Source organism: Balaenoptera borealis (assembly GCF_965194805.1).
Source record: "Balaenoptera borealis genome assembly, chromosome: 10".
Classification (NCBI taxonomy): Eukaryota; Metazoa; Chordata; class Mammalia; order Artiodactyla; family Balaenopteridae; genus Balaenoptera; species Balaenoptera borealis.
Genome location: NC_138874.1, coordinates 88,755,574 through 88,770,300, shown reverse-complemented (window position 1 = coordinate 88,770,300; position 14,727 = coordinate 88,755,574). Strand labels below are relative to the sequence as shown.

General features: G+C 35.4%; 1 protein-coding gene across 4 annotated transcripts in view; it reads right to left on the bottom strand.

Annotated features, from left to right (window-relative positions):
• The window catches only part of R3HCC1L (R3H domain and coiled-coil containing 1 like), a 91,812-nt gene that overhangs the window by 32,139 nt on the left and 44,946 nt on the right, over positions 1–14,727 (bottom strand). For all 4 annotated transcript variants that reach the window (XM_082408073.1, XM_082408075.1, XM_082408072.1 and 1 more), the window contains one exon: positions 1,699–3,503. In XM_082408073.1, the coding sequence (XP_082264199.1) occupies positions 1,699–3,489 (1,791 nt within the window). In that variant the 5' untranslated portion in view covers positions 3,490–3,503. The remainder of the gene's footprint in view (positions 1–1,698; positions 3,504–14,727) is intronic.

Sequence of the window (14,727 nt, the reverse complement as noted above, 5' to 3'; positions counted from 1 at the left end):
TCCTTCCCCAGACTAAGGCCTTCTCCCAATGCTCGGATCCTTAATAACTTCTCTATATTCACCTAACTTACCATATTATTAGTACATCTTAGCCTGATTTGGGTCTAAAACCTCTGCTGAACAGTGTTTTGCTTTCTAATTATGAGCTGACAGCCACTTCTGGTTACCACACTCACATCTTGATATAAGTTTGTATGTTGTCTTTCAGCAGTGATTCTCACTTTATGTGCATCAGAATCACTTGAAAGTCTCGTAAACATAAAGACAGCTTGGCTGAAGAGTCTGCATTTCCAACAAGTCCCCAGGTGCTGCTTACGCTGCTGGTCCAGGGACCATACTTTGGGGAACTATCACCTTTGAGAATCTGATAAAAGTTATGAAAGACTGCACTTACATATAAAAGTGTGCATGCAATTTCAAAGGATTCATGAATGTTAATTTGTAGGTGCCTTCTGCTCTATATTCTTTTAAGAAATGTTTAAGACCTGCTGTCTCCTGACTTGACCACAGGAAGTACTAACTGTGGTACAAATGAGCATGCAAACACCTCCTAAGAATAAGGAGGAAGTGCTTGGTACTGGAAAGTCAATTCTGTCCAATGGGCTGCCCTCTTCAGTCTCACATGTCTCTTTTATACATGCTTGTGAACATTTTTCCGTACTTCTGGTTCAACTCTCAGAATCAAAAGACTCATCACTTAGTATTTAAAAGGCTCTATGGAGTCACTCAAACAAAACTATTTTATAGGGGAGGAAGTGGTCTGGTAGAAAGAACATAAATACTGGATTAAGACAGAAGTAGATTGAAATCCTGATTCTGCTTTTCTTAAAGATACAACCATTAACCTTCAATTTCTCCATTTACAAAACTGGAGATTTTATAGGGAAAATCATTTTTTCCCCTTCTGGGCAAAGGTATAAGGAATAAAAGGGGGAATGATTCTACTATTCAAAACCAATGATTCTTATTTATGGTAAGGAATTTAAATGCTGGAGGAGGGAATGTCTAAACTAAGAAAATGAAAAAATTGAACTAAATAATTTCTAAGATGCCTTCAAATCCAATATTTTGTATTTATGAACTCTAACTAGCCAGCATATTCAACAATCATTTACTCTTCAACTCAGCACAAACTCCTTAAAAAAACAATCATACCTTCTTTTATTACACCCTTCCCTTCCCTCTATAGTGTCTAACATCATTCCAACATCTGCTGGAAAAATAAAATAAATATGAATAATAAATTATTCTTCTCCCCTCAAATAGGCCAGTGTAAAATACATCTTGTCAACACAGAAAAGCCCTTTGGAAGAAGTTTCCCTCTGTATTTTCTCAACAGTTAGCCAGAATCCATTAAATTCATCTTTAACCTATTCAGTAAGATCTCTCAGGATTTGGCTATAATACATATAGTTCAACACTGTATGCTTTGTTTCTTAAAGATCTAGCAGATATTCGTTTCTCAATCTACAATCCTATTACTGGGTTGGCCAAAAAGTTCGTTCAGGTTTTTCCATGAGATGTTATGGAAAGACCCGAACGAACTTTTTGGCCAACCCAACAGTTCGTTGCAGAACTGTTACATTGGATGTAATGTGTGTGAATGTACAAATATGTCTATCAAAATTACCCCCAAAATCCTAGGTCCTATGAATTGATGAACTACCTAAGAGCCAAGCAATTTCCACTAAAACATACCTCTTGTAGAAGACGTGGGTCCAGGCAGTCACCATCATCATTAAACATAGACTCCCAGCTCTCCTCAGTAGCAGCACTTGCTTCTGTGTTAGACACATCAGTTGCTTTCAATTCCATGGATGTTTCCACAGATACTGATTCTGTATCAGGAAAGGTTACATCAAATTCTATAGTCTCTGAACCATCTTCTTTTATTTTGAACTCTTCAGCAGTTTTAAATTCATGCAATGCCTCTGTTATATCACCAGTACAATCTTGATCACTGCCCAAGGCACCGTCTGAAAATACTTTTGTCCCATTTAACATACTGAGTTCAGAGTCCAAAAAAGTGTTACAATTACTACCAGCAATCTTCTTTATAGGTAAGGAGGAAGCACAATCTGACAAGCTCTCTATCAACTTTCCTGTTGACTCTGTGAAACTAGATGAAATACTCTCAGCATAAATATCTGAGCAAGCAGTCAGGTTGCTGAAATGTTCAGTGTCATTCCCCCTTTTAGCTACATGAAGAGGGGCTGTATCTGCAGTCATTTCTAAATAGTCTGAGAAACTACTTGTGTTGCTACAGGCCTCATGAGCTACTCTAACAGCAACTACAGTTATCTGATCAGATATGGTATCTGTAATGTCCATCATACATGTCTTATTGGTAATGTCACCTACACTCTTAGACCCATTATTTGTATATGTTTCATGAGCAAGGACAGCCGTATCAGAAGAGTCACGCTTTACACATAACTCATCAGCAGTGCTGTCATTCTCCTCACACTCTCTAATCATTGTTGGATCAAAAACGTCATTTGTGCTCTCTAATTTGCTGACTATAGTCATCTGATGAGAGATGTGACCCATAGTCTCAGGAATGGAATCTACACCTTTCTGACCCAAGATGAAATCTGTACTGTTCGCTGTATCACCAACATTCTCAGCATCCAAGTCTATGCAAGTCTGATCAATGATACCAACTGGACTTCCAGGAACAGAATCAGTGGTGATGCCTCCGTTGCTGCGCTTCAGCATTCCACCCGATGTCTGCTTGCCTTGTTGTACGATTCCAGAATCAGAGCTTGGTTTTACTGGTGCAATCATACTCTCAGGTTTCACCACAGAACTAAAATCTCCAGGAAATTGGGATAGTATGTCTGCAACCCTGGCATCAGTTTCCATTCTGCTTTCCAAATTTCTATCTTCAAATGTTTCCCCATTTAGTTCATGCCTATTGAAATCACAGAACTCCACATTTTGGAATGGTTTGTTTGGAACCTGAGCCTTACTGATTTCTGAACAAGACTGAGATTGAAGCAACCCATCCTGTTCTGTCACATCTCTGGTTTCAACCTCCAAACACTCTATCTTCTTTGGTTTAAAATGTCTTTGTAAAGGTAGGACAGGTATAATCCCAGGATTTGGGACTCTTTGCTGATGTCCTTGGGATAATACTTTTTTGGATTCTGTGGTTGCCCTCTTAGTACAAACATTATCTTTATTTCTTTCTTGAAGCCACGCATCTTTATTAAATTTTGTTGAAGCTTTCTTTCCTTCCCTACGATTGTGCTCCTTTTTATCAGGATTAATACTTAGTCTTTGAGCCTCAGGCTTCTCTCTAATGATCTCCTTTTGAGAGAAAGAATCTTCCTTCTGTTCTTCTTTCACCATGGAGTTAGGTGGACCACAGCTTTTTCCCTCATCACCTGATTCGTGCACTACTATACCCCTTCGAGCTTTGGGTACATAAAGCGCCATGTCAGGCCTCCTGACTCGAACTCTGCATCTCTCTGCTTCTTGCTGCATGGCACCACCTCAATCTGCAAGAAAAAAGAGAGAATGATTCAATTACCAAAACCTAATTACAATGTATTGAGCCAAGAGATTTTTAAAGACTAGGTAGAGGGCCTACTAATCCATCCTATAGAAACCCTCAAGTTAAAAAAAAAGTAAAACCTGCCATAAAATAATTAATGCAATCAGGTAAGCAACTAAAGAGAGTAAATTCCAAAATAACTCATGAGTCCATGAATTTTATCCATATAGCCTCTTTCTTCTACCTTCCAAGTCCTCTCTACTTTTTTTTAACAAGTAGCCTTGCCTTCAGCTGAATTAAAACAGATGAGAAAAGTGATTACAGGCTATCAGGTGCTCATAAAACACAACCATCTTAGGAGCTCAAAATTTACACTGAAGAATACATTCAAGGAGAACCCCTAAAAGCACATTTGTTCAACATAAATATATATACATAAATATGATTTTAAGAGTAACATATGAATGAGAGTAACTTGAATGTGGGCTAGAAAATGAGACAACTAATCATGGACTGCTTTCTAGAAGATGCTGCTTGTGAACTATGATTTTTAGGAAAGAAACAGGTAGTGGGAAAGAGAAAGTCATCATTCTATTAACACTATTTAATCAAGTGACCTACTATAAATTTTTCATCCTTCTAGTAGCAATAAAATGGGTCTGGGTAGGATAAAGGAGGGTGGAGGCCAAGGAATGTGAGGGGAAAACCCACCGGTAACTCCCTGACAACCTCTACCGTGGTTGGTCGATGGAATTTCACAAGGAGAAAAAATTTAACAAAGGTTAAATAAAACTTTATTTACTATCTACAAAATACAAGGAAATGTACTAGACAATTTCATACTGAGTTATTCTTTTCATCTTCAAAATAATACTGTGAAGTATATACTAGTTTGCCCAGAGCAAAGAGAATAAGAAGGTCCTACACATAGCAAAGAAACACCCATATACACTCAGAAGCACCCACTGTTAATATTTCACCACATACCTTTCAAAGGAAAAAGACAGTAAGAGGGAAAGGCTAACAAATCCTGTCCACTCTATTACAGATCCCTAAAATTTCACCTGATCAGAATACTTCCTCAGTGAAGAAGCTCCACTTTCATGGCCAGGCTATTTTCTTTTCAGCCCAGGGATATACCATGGCCCTGATCATCAAGTGTCTCCAGTGATCCACCTGTCCCTGTTCTCTTTTGATGTCTTAATTATTATCTAGCTCATCATTCTGCATGGATTTTCTATCTTTCCATTTGTGGAAGAATATGACTTCAACATTTAGCCACGCCAACTCTTTTTAAAACATCTATTTTTCAAAAATAGAAGTACTAAAGTATATTTTTCATTGGAGGGGATGCCATAGACACAGTGTATCTTGATCTCAGGTAGCAAAACATCTGACAAAATATATCATGATGAACTGTTAAGATGGTAAAATATGGGCTACTAAGAACTGGTAGGTGGACTCACAATAAAAAGTAATGATAATGGGTAGAAGCAAATTTAGAGAGCGTTATGTAATGGAGAACTATGTCCCCATTGACCTTTAAAATTCAACATTTTAAACCATAATTTGGATGCAAACAATGAACACTGAGTATTTATCAAATGTGAACCGACACAAAATCGACAGGATTAATAAATAACAAAAATGATAAAATTACAATTTAATATCATTTCTATAATCTGAAATGCTGTGCTGAAAGCAATATGAAGACTAAGAATGAATAAATACAAAGATCTGCTTTGGGTTAATAAAAAAAAAAATCAAGCAACACAGAATAAAATGTATAATTTGCACAGAAAAAAAAAAAGATCTGAAGGCTTTTACTTCATCTACAAAGTCAATAAAAGCCAAAAGATAGTGATGTGGATGTTTAGAAAGGCAACAGTCTTAGATTACAAAGTCTAGAAAATATACAACACAAGGTATGGTTAAAGGAACTAAAGGTATACTCCTTGCCCAAAAAGGTCTAAATGGAAACATCCCAGCTACCTTTATACCTGAAGATTGGTTGCTCTACAGGATTGGTTGCTTCCATATTTCTTCAGAAGTCAGTTACCAGAACCAACTGGTAGAAATTAAAAGAAAACAAAGTTTACCTCAATATAAAAAAGGACTCTACTTTTAGAGTTCTCCAACGCCATTATCAGGTATTCTGTCTCTAGAATAATTTAAATACAATCTAGACGATGGACTAATACTAGAGAAAGAATTCCTATCTGTATGGCAGATTGGTCTGGATTAATTTTAAGTGTTCTTCAAACTCTAAATTATGATTCTATTTGTCATACACAACAGACATATATCAAAGGCTTCAAATTTAAAATTACTTTGTGCTACAGCAAATGGCTTTTAAAACTCAACCTTCTTTTTTTCTTTTTTTTTTCTTTTTTTTTTTTTAATTTTATTTTTATTTATTTATTTATTTATGGCTGTGTTGGATCTTAGTTTCTGTGTGAGGGCTTTCTCTAGTTGCGGCAAGCGGGGGCCACTCCTCATCACGATGCGCGGGCCTCTCACTATTGCGGCCTCTCTTGTTGTGGAGCACAGGCTCCAGACGCGCAGGCTCAGTAATTGTGGCTCACGGGCCCAGTTGCTCCGCGGCATGTGGGATCTTCCCAGCCCAGGGCTCGAACCCGTGTCCCCTGCATTGGCAGGCAGACTCTCAACCACTGCGCCACCAGGGAAGCCCAACCTTCTTTTTTTCTTAGTTAATGTCTACACATCATCATGGTTATTTCAAAAGCTGAATAACAGTATAATAAATTTATAATATTATCTATTTCTTACCAAAGTACTGAATTCAATTATACCCTGTCCAGCACTGTGCTGGTAAATGTTTAGCAACTGGCTTTCCAAGTGTAGTTTGGAGTATTATTTTCATTTACATCAATGATGTCACCAATGTGAGTGATGTGACTTCTTTGTGGAAGTGGATAATCATTTTTGAATGAAAGAATATATTCTCAATTTTTTGAGCTATGCACAATAAATAGCTAAAGACATAGCACTTTTGTAAGTCAGCATTATTAGCATTTCTCCATCACTTTAAGTCTAGAAAATCAATAAGCAATAAATCAAACCCTGATTTATGGCATTTGCTGATCTCTGTGATGTAAATATTCCTACCGTGGCTAATTTCAAGCTACCAACGTGGTGTTATCAATGAACCTGGAGTTGGGAAAAGGACACACAGTAGCCCACCATGACACAGTATTTCAACCATAAAGGTACACTATACATAAATAACTTCAAGAGCACAGATCATAGTAAAATGAAATAATTAGGAAGTGATGAATTTTAAATATTTATTAACTTTTTATAAATGTCACTTATTTAATAATGAGCTATAATTTAATTTTTAATAATGGATATGTTTAATAATCAGTTTGAAAAATTCCTAAACAGTTAGCTCTTACACCAGTAGAAGATGCTCCAATACACCACCACTGGCTGTTTTGTTAAAATCAGTATCCAAAAAGATCTACACACTGCATTGGTCTTTCATAGGTGCCTGTCACACTGGCTTTGTTTTTGTTTTCCTATCCTGCCATTCATTTGTTAAAGAAACTGGGTTATATGTCCTTTAGAATTTCCCACATTCTCAAGTTTGCTCATTGTACTCTTTAGCATTAATAAGTTTTTATATATAATCTCTGTGCTTCCTAAAAAGTAGTGGTTGATCTAGAGTCTTGATAGAATTGGGGTTTAATTTTTTTATAGCAAGAATATGTCATATATAGTGCTATGAACTTCCTACTGCATCACATCAGATAGCAATAATGTCTGATTATCTCCTTTTTGTAATAATACACATTGATCAGTGGGTTCAGGTACTGTCCATCAGCCTGAACCGTCCACTATAAAGTTCCCTCTCAGTCTTTTACCCAATGGTTTTAGTAGCTTTAGAGGAATACTGCCAAGATATACTATTTCATCAGGGTTTGCAAAATGATTACATTCTAATTCTGGCATTCACTGTGCATTTGTTAGCTGGAATTCTTTTACAGTGAACTTTCCCTCATCAACTATTCTGTGATTCTGAGGCACATTTTATATAGATAAGACAGAATATTTGATTATTTATTTACCAGTTTCTGAATGAATTGGTTCCATGACCAACATTTTTTTGTTGTTGTTGATTTTAACAAAACAAAAAACCTCACAGATTTTCCTTTATTTTGTTTCAATCCAGTGCAATAATTATTCTTCTTGAAGCTCAAACTACCTTTGGCCAATGGCAGCCCCTTCAAGGTCCTTTTTACACAAGCCCAAGTTATCCTTGATAGTTCCTTGCTTTGTAGTATGACAGCTTGTCATACTAGACCAGAGCTGGAATCAGTCGCTTTTTTCAAGAAGCCCTAGTTCACTTTAGTGAAAAATAGTATTTTAACATGGGCACTATAGGAATTCACTGCTTCTTGGTTAGTCACTGTGTCTAAGCCTTTTCAGATCTCATAGTCAATCTCACATTGATTTTTGCAATGAAATGATAATGAAAATACATATTTCCATGCTTTTTTCATCTCATAAGTTATTTAGAAGTGTCTGCCAAATGTATATATATATTTTTAAATTACTTTTAAATTGATTTCCAACTTAATTACACTGTGGTATAAATGAGATCAAGTCTTCAAAATGTGTTGATTTTGTTTCATGGTCTAGTAAATGGTCAATTTTGGTAACTGTTTCATCTGTGCCTAAAAATAATGTATAAGAGCTAAATTTTGGGGTTCTGTGTATGTGTATTCATAAAATCAAGTTTATTAAAGTATTGTTCAAATCATACTACTTACTGTCTGTGCTTAATCACTGAGAAGTATGGATAAAATACCCACTGTGTTTGTGGATTTATTGATTTCTCTAAGTTTGTATATTAATTTTTATATAATTTGTCAAAGTAATGTTATCAGATATTTATATTTAGGATTGTTCTATCTTCCTGGTAAATTGTTACTTTTGCCATTATGAAGTGATCCCTTCTACTGGTGACCCTAAAGGGGATCTCTTCTATTGGTGGGGGAAGGGGGGGACAAACCAAAAGTCTATTTTGTCTGAAAGTAATATAGCTATAGCAACTACATTACTTAGTTAGGTATCTCTTCTTATCCTTTTACTTTCAGACTTTCTGTGTCATCATGTTTCAGGTGTCTCTTGCAAACAGTATACAATCGAATTATGAATTCTTTAATGTCTGTCAAATTGTCAATCAAATTTGACATTCTGTCAATGTCAAACTGTCAAATTTAGTCAATTAACATTATTGTGATTATAGATACATCTGGAAGCATTTCTACCTTTTTATTTTGTGCTTCCTTTCCATTTATCCTACTCTTTGTAGTTTTCTTCTTTTCCTGCTTTCTTCCAGGTTGATGGAGTTCTTCTTCTACTGCTCAGAAAGCTCTATACTATATTCCTAGTCTGTTCTTTATAATTTTATCAATTAACTTGAGTACTTGTCTAAATATCTCAAGTTGATCATTATTTGTATCTGTCTCCTAGACAACTGTACAATGATTTTATTTTACAATTCCTTCATACATACTCTTAGTTTTTGTCTGAAAATATCTTTACATTGCTCCCATTCTTTAATGGATTTTGACTTCTACTGTTACTGTTAAGAAATCTGTTGTCAGTTTGTCACTGATTTGTAAGTGATCTCTCTTTCCTCTCTGATGATTCTCAAGATATTCTGTGTTTGGTGTTCTCAAGTGTCTACTATGTGTTTTAGTTTGTGTTTAGTATTATTTTTCTACTGGGATAACTATGCTTTTGAATTTTACCAGTTCTATTTATTCAGGGCAGTATCTTCAGATCCATCTTCTAAATCACTAGTTTTCTCTTCACATTTGTCTATTTTGCATTCTATCCTATCCAATCAGTTTTTTTTTTTTATTTTAACGACTAAAGTTTTATTATAGAAGTCCTATTTATCCTCCACCCTGCCTCTGATCTCCCTGGCCTTATGTTTTTAACAGTTTTGTCGTTCTTCTTCTATTTGTTTTCTTCTTTTATCTTTAATCATGTTTAACATTTCTATTTTATTATTTAATGTTCATTATTATAAATGTGGCATTTACCTTTAAATTAGTTTTATAATTAGTTTTAATTATTTAATATTAAATATTTATTATTCAATAGTTCTACTTTGTGAAGTTCCTGAGGATTTAACTCTGCTGTCTCTTTTGTCTCTGACTTTTACTTAAAGCACTGTCTTCTTTTGTTGGTGGTGGCGGTGCTGTAACTTTGGGTAGTGAGTTCAACATCTGTGCGCCTTTATCAGTGGGAATTCCATACAGCCAGACTATAAGTATTCCTCTATACAGTGATTCTTCATTAATGTGAATTTTTAAGTTTGAAGTTTTCTGAAGGATGCAGTAAATATAAATATGAAACACAAACCCAGATGAGAGTAAAACAGTAGCTATACAATCTCAGGAAACGTTCCCCCCTCACTCAGAACCCAGGTGAAAACAGACAAGCATCCTTATTTTCTTTCTGTAACTCTGAATAATTTTTTTTCCCTAGTCTACTCTTTGAGTGAGGGTATAACACTTTGAGATTTAAGGCTTTAAGTGGTGAACTCAGTTCCAACTCATCTCTCTCAGGCCCAATGCCTCCACTCTTATTTCCCACAGGGCTATTAAAATCCAAGCCTCTTAGTTACCAAGAACGTCAACATTAGTAAAATAAAAAATAAATAAAAACTGTAAAGAAAATCGAAATAGGGGAACTTTCTTAAAATTACAGCCCATCCACATAATGGGTTGATATCCAAAACATAATACTAACTGAAACAAGAAAATTACAATCCAATTCATTTTTTTTGTTTGGTTTTTTTTTTTGCACAGAAGTATACAATCAAGTATAGGCTATGGTTCCCAGCCCAACGTTTGACTAGCCCTTATATCAGACAAATTACTTAATTTCATTGTGGCAAAAGTTACCACTTCAAGCCTTAGTTTACTCAAAGTATAAAATGAGACCTATTTCATAGACACATTGAACAGATTAATTAAACGATGCATACATAGAAACTTGCCAGTCATGTTAAAAGTCTCAATAAAAGTTAGCTATTATTTAAATAGGCAGTTGAGTTCCTTAAGTTACAAGTTTACACAAGGAATCAAAAGTCCTTATAATACAATAATATTCAAAATGTGCCTTGATCACATATAAAATCCATTTCTACTTGACACTAACATCTACTGGAACTATGTCTCCTGGCTTTGCCCATCAATCTCTCACTAATAGTCTAATGTTGTAAGCATCCAATAATACAAAGTAAACACAATGCAATTCAACTGTAAAGTGAAAATACAAATATTGAAAAGAATGCAAGATTTCATGAAGTCTATAAAAATACTGAAGGAAGTACTCATCTCAGAGCAAAACCCTTGGGGAATGAAGATCTGGCAGAATCAAACCAGTGAACAACTGAAGAAGGGAAAATCTAACAAGGATGATGACAGGACAGGAATCAAGAAAGGAAATGTCAAGGGCTAAAGAAAAATCTCTTGAGAAACTGTTAAAGCTCTCCACAGTTTTGGTAAAACTGAAGCTCTTGTCTAATCTATATGATAAATACTAAGAAAATCAAAGTAAAGGATGCTATCAGACTATCACACAATTTTAGTAAAAAAAAATTATACCAAGAAAGTACTTATATCATTCTTTGTTAATTCTAAGAATTAGCACAACTGTAATTACAACCTAAATTTTATTAAATATGTGGTAAAATAAACATTTTCATGTCAGAAAATTGTCCCTAACAGGTTTTTTTTCATTAATAACTATGAAACTTTAGTCTCCATTTTAAATAGGTCCACTTTAAGACATATTTTCGAAGTACCAATTTTCTCATTTAACTAAGTTTTCTCATAAATATATATTCCTAAGGGGAGAAAGGCTATCATCTAAACTGTTAACAGTGGTTACATCTGGGAGAGCAGAAAATGAGAGAGGGAAAAGAATTAAGAATTACTATCTTTTTATACATTTACCTCAGTTTGTTTGAATTTGTTACAATAAATGTAGTTATTTTTGTAATTAAAAACAAAATCACTAAAATTTAAAGATATGTTATTGCTTTAGTATAAGAGGCCATTACCATAAATTGGTGTAGGAGAAAGCAAAGGCAAGGAAAACTGACAAACAGATCTTTATTGGACAAAATTACTATAAGTAGGAAAATGATGAATGGAGAAAAGGGCAACTCTTTAATATACTTCATAGGATAATAAAACAAACAGCACAGAAATTACTTGACGTTGGAAAGATAATCTCACAAATGTTGCAGAATGCCGAGCAACCTCTACTTTTTGGTCTAAGAATAATCTAGAACTACATTGTCCAATACACTAGCCACTATCCACATGCAGTTACTGAGCACTTGAAAAGTGGCCAGTCTAAATTAAGATGTGCTGTGCTTGTAAAATATGTCTGGATTTCAACGACTTGGTATAGAAAATAAAAAGTAAAATGCCTCATTAATATTCTTAAATTGATTATATGTTTAATAATACTATTTTGGATATAATGGATTAAATAAAACACATTAAAAGTAATTCCATCTGTTTATTTTTATATTTTTAATATGGCTACTAGAGAATTTAAAATTACATATGTGGCTCATATTTGTGGCCTGTGTTATATTTCTAACGGAACAGCACTAGTCTAAGATCTTGCCATGTCCTTAATGCCACAAGAACACAGTCTGGCTTTTCCTCTTGTGTCTTGCCTGTTTCAGATTTTTTCACTTTCAGCAAAAAGGGAATGTACCAAACCAAGGAATCAACTAAAACATGAATGCATAGATAAGCTTATCTTGGCACAAACAATTTAATTTTCCCAAATTTCATAATGATAAAAAAAATAAAGCATCAAAAGAAGTAAAGTCTACTTATATTTCATAAATCAGAAAATAAGACTGATTGGACGACATTCCCATGTGGTGAAATCTACCCTCAATCAACCCAGTAGTTCAAGCCAGAAACCTGGAAGTCATTATCTATGACATTTCAATCAATTAACAAGCCCTGTTCATTCTACTTCTATACTGCTTCCCGTGCTTTTCTAAAATACAAGTCAGATTTGGTCATTTCCTTGTTCAAAACTCTTCAGTGGCTCTTTATCACGTACATAAAGTATCTCACATAGCAGATTTGGCCCTACATGATCTAGCTCCATTGCCACCCTAAAACTGCCTAGCTGCCCAGTCTCATCTCCAGCCGCTCCTAATATCAGACTTTAGAGTCCATCAATTCCAACTCCTGATAGTACTAGAAACATGCCCAGCTGCCTTCTCACACCTCTGTGATTTAAGACACGTTATTTTCTCAGTCAGATGTCTGCCTGATACTCTCCTACCTGCCCTTCAAATCTCACCTTAAAGGTTACCTCCTCTAATTTCATCACTGACTCCCTGATATACTACGGTCCTACCCATAAGTTCCCACTACATATCATTACAAATACCTTCATTAAAACAATTATCATATTGTTTTACAGGTATGTGTTTGCATGTCTGGCTCTCTTCTAAACAGTAAGTTCCTTCAGTGTAGGGTTAGTGTCTTTTTGTCTCATAGCACTGCATTTGGCACTAAATAAATACTATCTGTTAATACATGGCAAGTGAGACTTCTCAATAGATGATGCTCTCCCAACCCCTAGTTGAGATTTGGGGTCCCATTCACTCCACAAACATTTATTGAATACCTAGTATGTGCTAAGTCCCCTCTTAGACACTGGGAACACAGCAATGAACAAAACAAAGTCTGGCCTCATGGAGCTTACACTGTAATGGTGGAGATAAAAAATAAACATTTAAATATATATTATAATGTTTGACAGTGGTAAATGTGATGGAGTAAAATGAAGGAGGGACAAGAATACAGAGTGATGGGGTGTGTGGCTATTCTAGGAGGGAAGACCATATGGAAAAGTGGGGAAGACCACTCTGAGGATTTAATACCTGAGTTTATACTTGAGTTGAATCAGTGAGTCACAGAAATTATCTGGAAAAGAGAATTCCAGGAAAAAAAGAAGAGCAAGTACAAAAGCTATGAGGCAGGCCAAGCTTGAAATGTTCCAGGAATAACAGGAAACAAGTGCGGTAACAGAGTAAAAAGGGGCACCAAAGTTGGTAAGACAGCTAAGGGCCAGAACAAATAGGGACCTGCAGGCCAAGACAAGGTCTTTGGATTTTATTTTGAATGTGTGGGGAAATCACTGGAAGGTTTCACCAAGAGAATGACATGATCTCACTTAAACTTTGCTAAAGATCATTCTAGCAAAAATGTGAGGAATTGACAATAACGGATAAGAACTGAGGAGGAAAATCTGGAAGTCTAACAATAGACATGCAGCAAGTCCAGAGTAGTAACAGAGGAGGTCACAAGAAAAGGTTGGATTAATGATATATTCTGAAGGCAAAGCTAACAAAAACTTGGTGGTATGGTTCTATGGGATGTAACGGGAAGAGAGGAGTCACTTTGAGAGTTTTGGTCTGATCAACCTGGGTGATGACGGTTAAATTTACTAAGATAGGGAAGACTGGGGAAGGAAATAAGAAAAGAGGAATCAAGAGTTGTGATTTGGACACTTTAAATTTGAATGCCTGTTGGACATTGTACGGTTGTTAAGGAAGCAACTGGAAATATAAGTCTGAAGCTCAGGGGAGGTGTAAGAATTGGAGATAAAAATTTGGAAGTCATCACCATAAAGATTCAAACCAAGAACAGAAATAAAACTACCCAGGGAGTGACAGAGAGAAAAGGCCGGGGGAACTGAGTCATGGGGGAACTACAACTCTAGAGGTCAGGAAGAGGAGATGCAGCCAAGCACAGGAGATGGAGGAAGAAAATAGGAAGAAAACAGAAGCATGTAGTATCCCAGAGACCAAATGAAGGAAATTTCTTTAAAAGGCAAGAGTAATCATTTGCATTAAATGTTGAAAAGTCAAGTAGTAAGAACTGAGAATTTTCTACTGGATTTGACAGGATAGAGGTTGTTGGTGACATTGGAATAGTTTCAGTGGAGTTGGGGAGATAAATACCTCACTGGAATGAGGTAAGGAAGAATGATCCAATAGGAAGGGAGAAACTGATGATGAAAATAGGAGATGGGGAGTTTAACTGTAATAAAGGCATATTTACAATAATTTTTAAATCCTGTAACAAAAAGTTAGCAATTATAAGATTAGAAATTCTATCAATACCAGCTTTGTC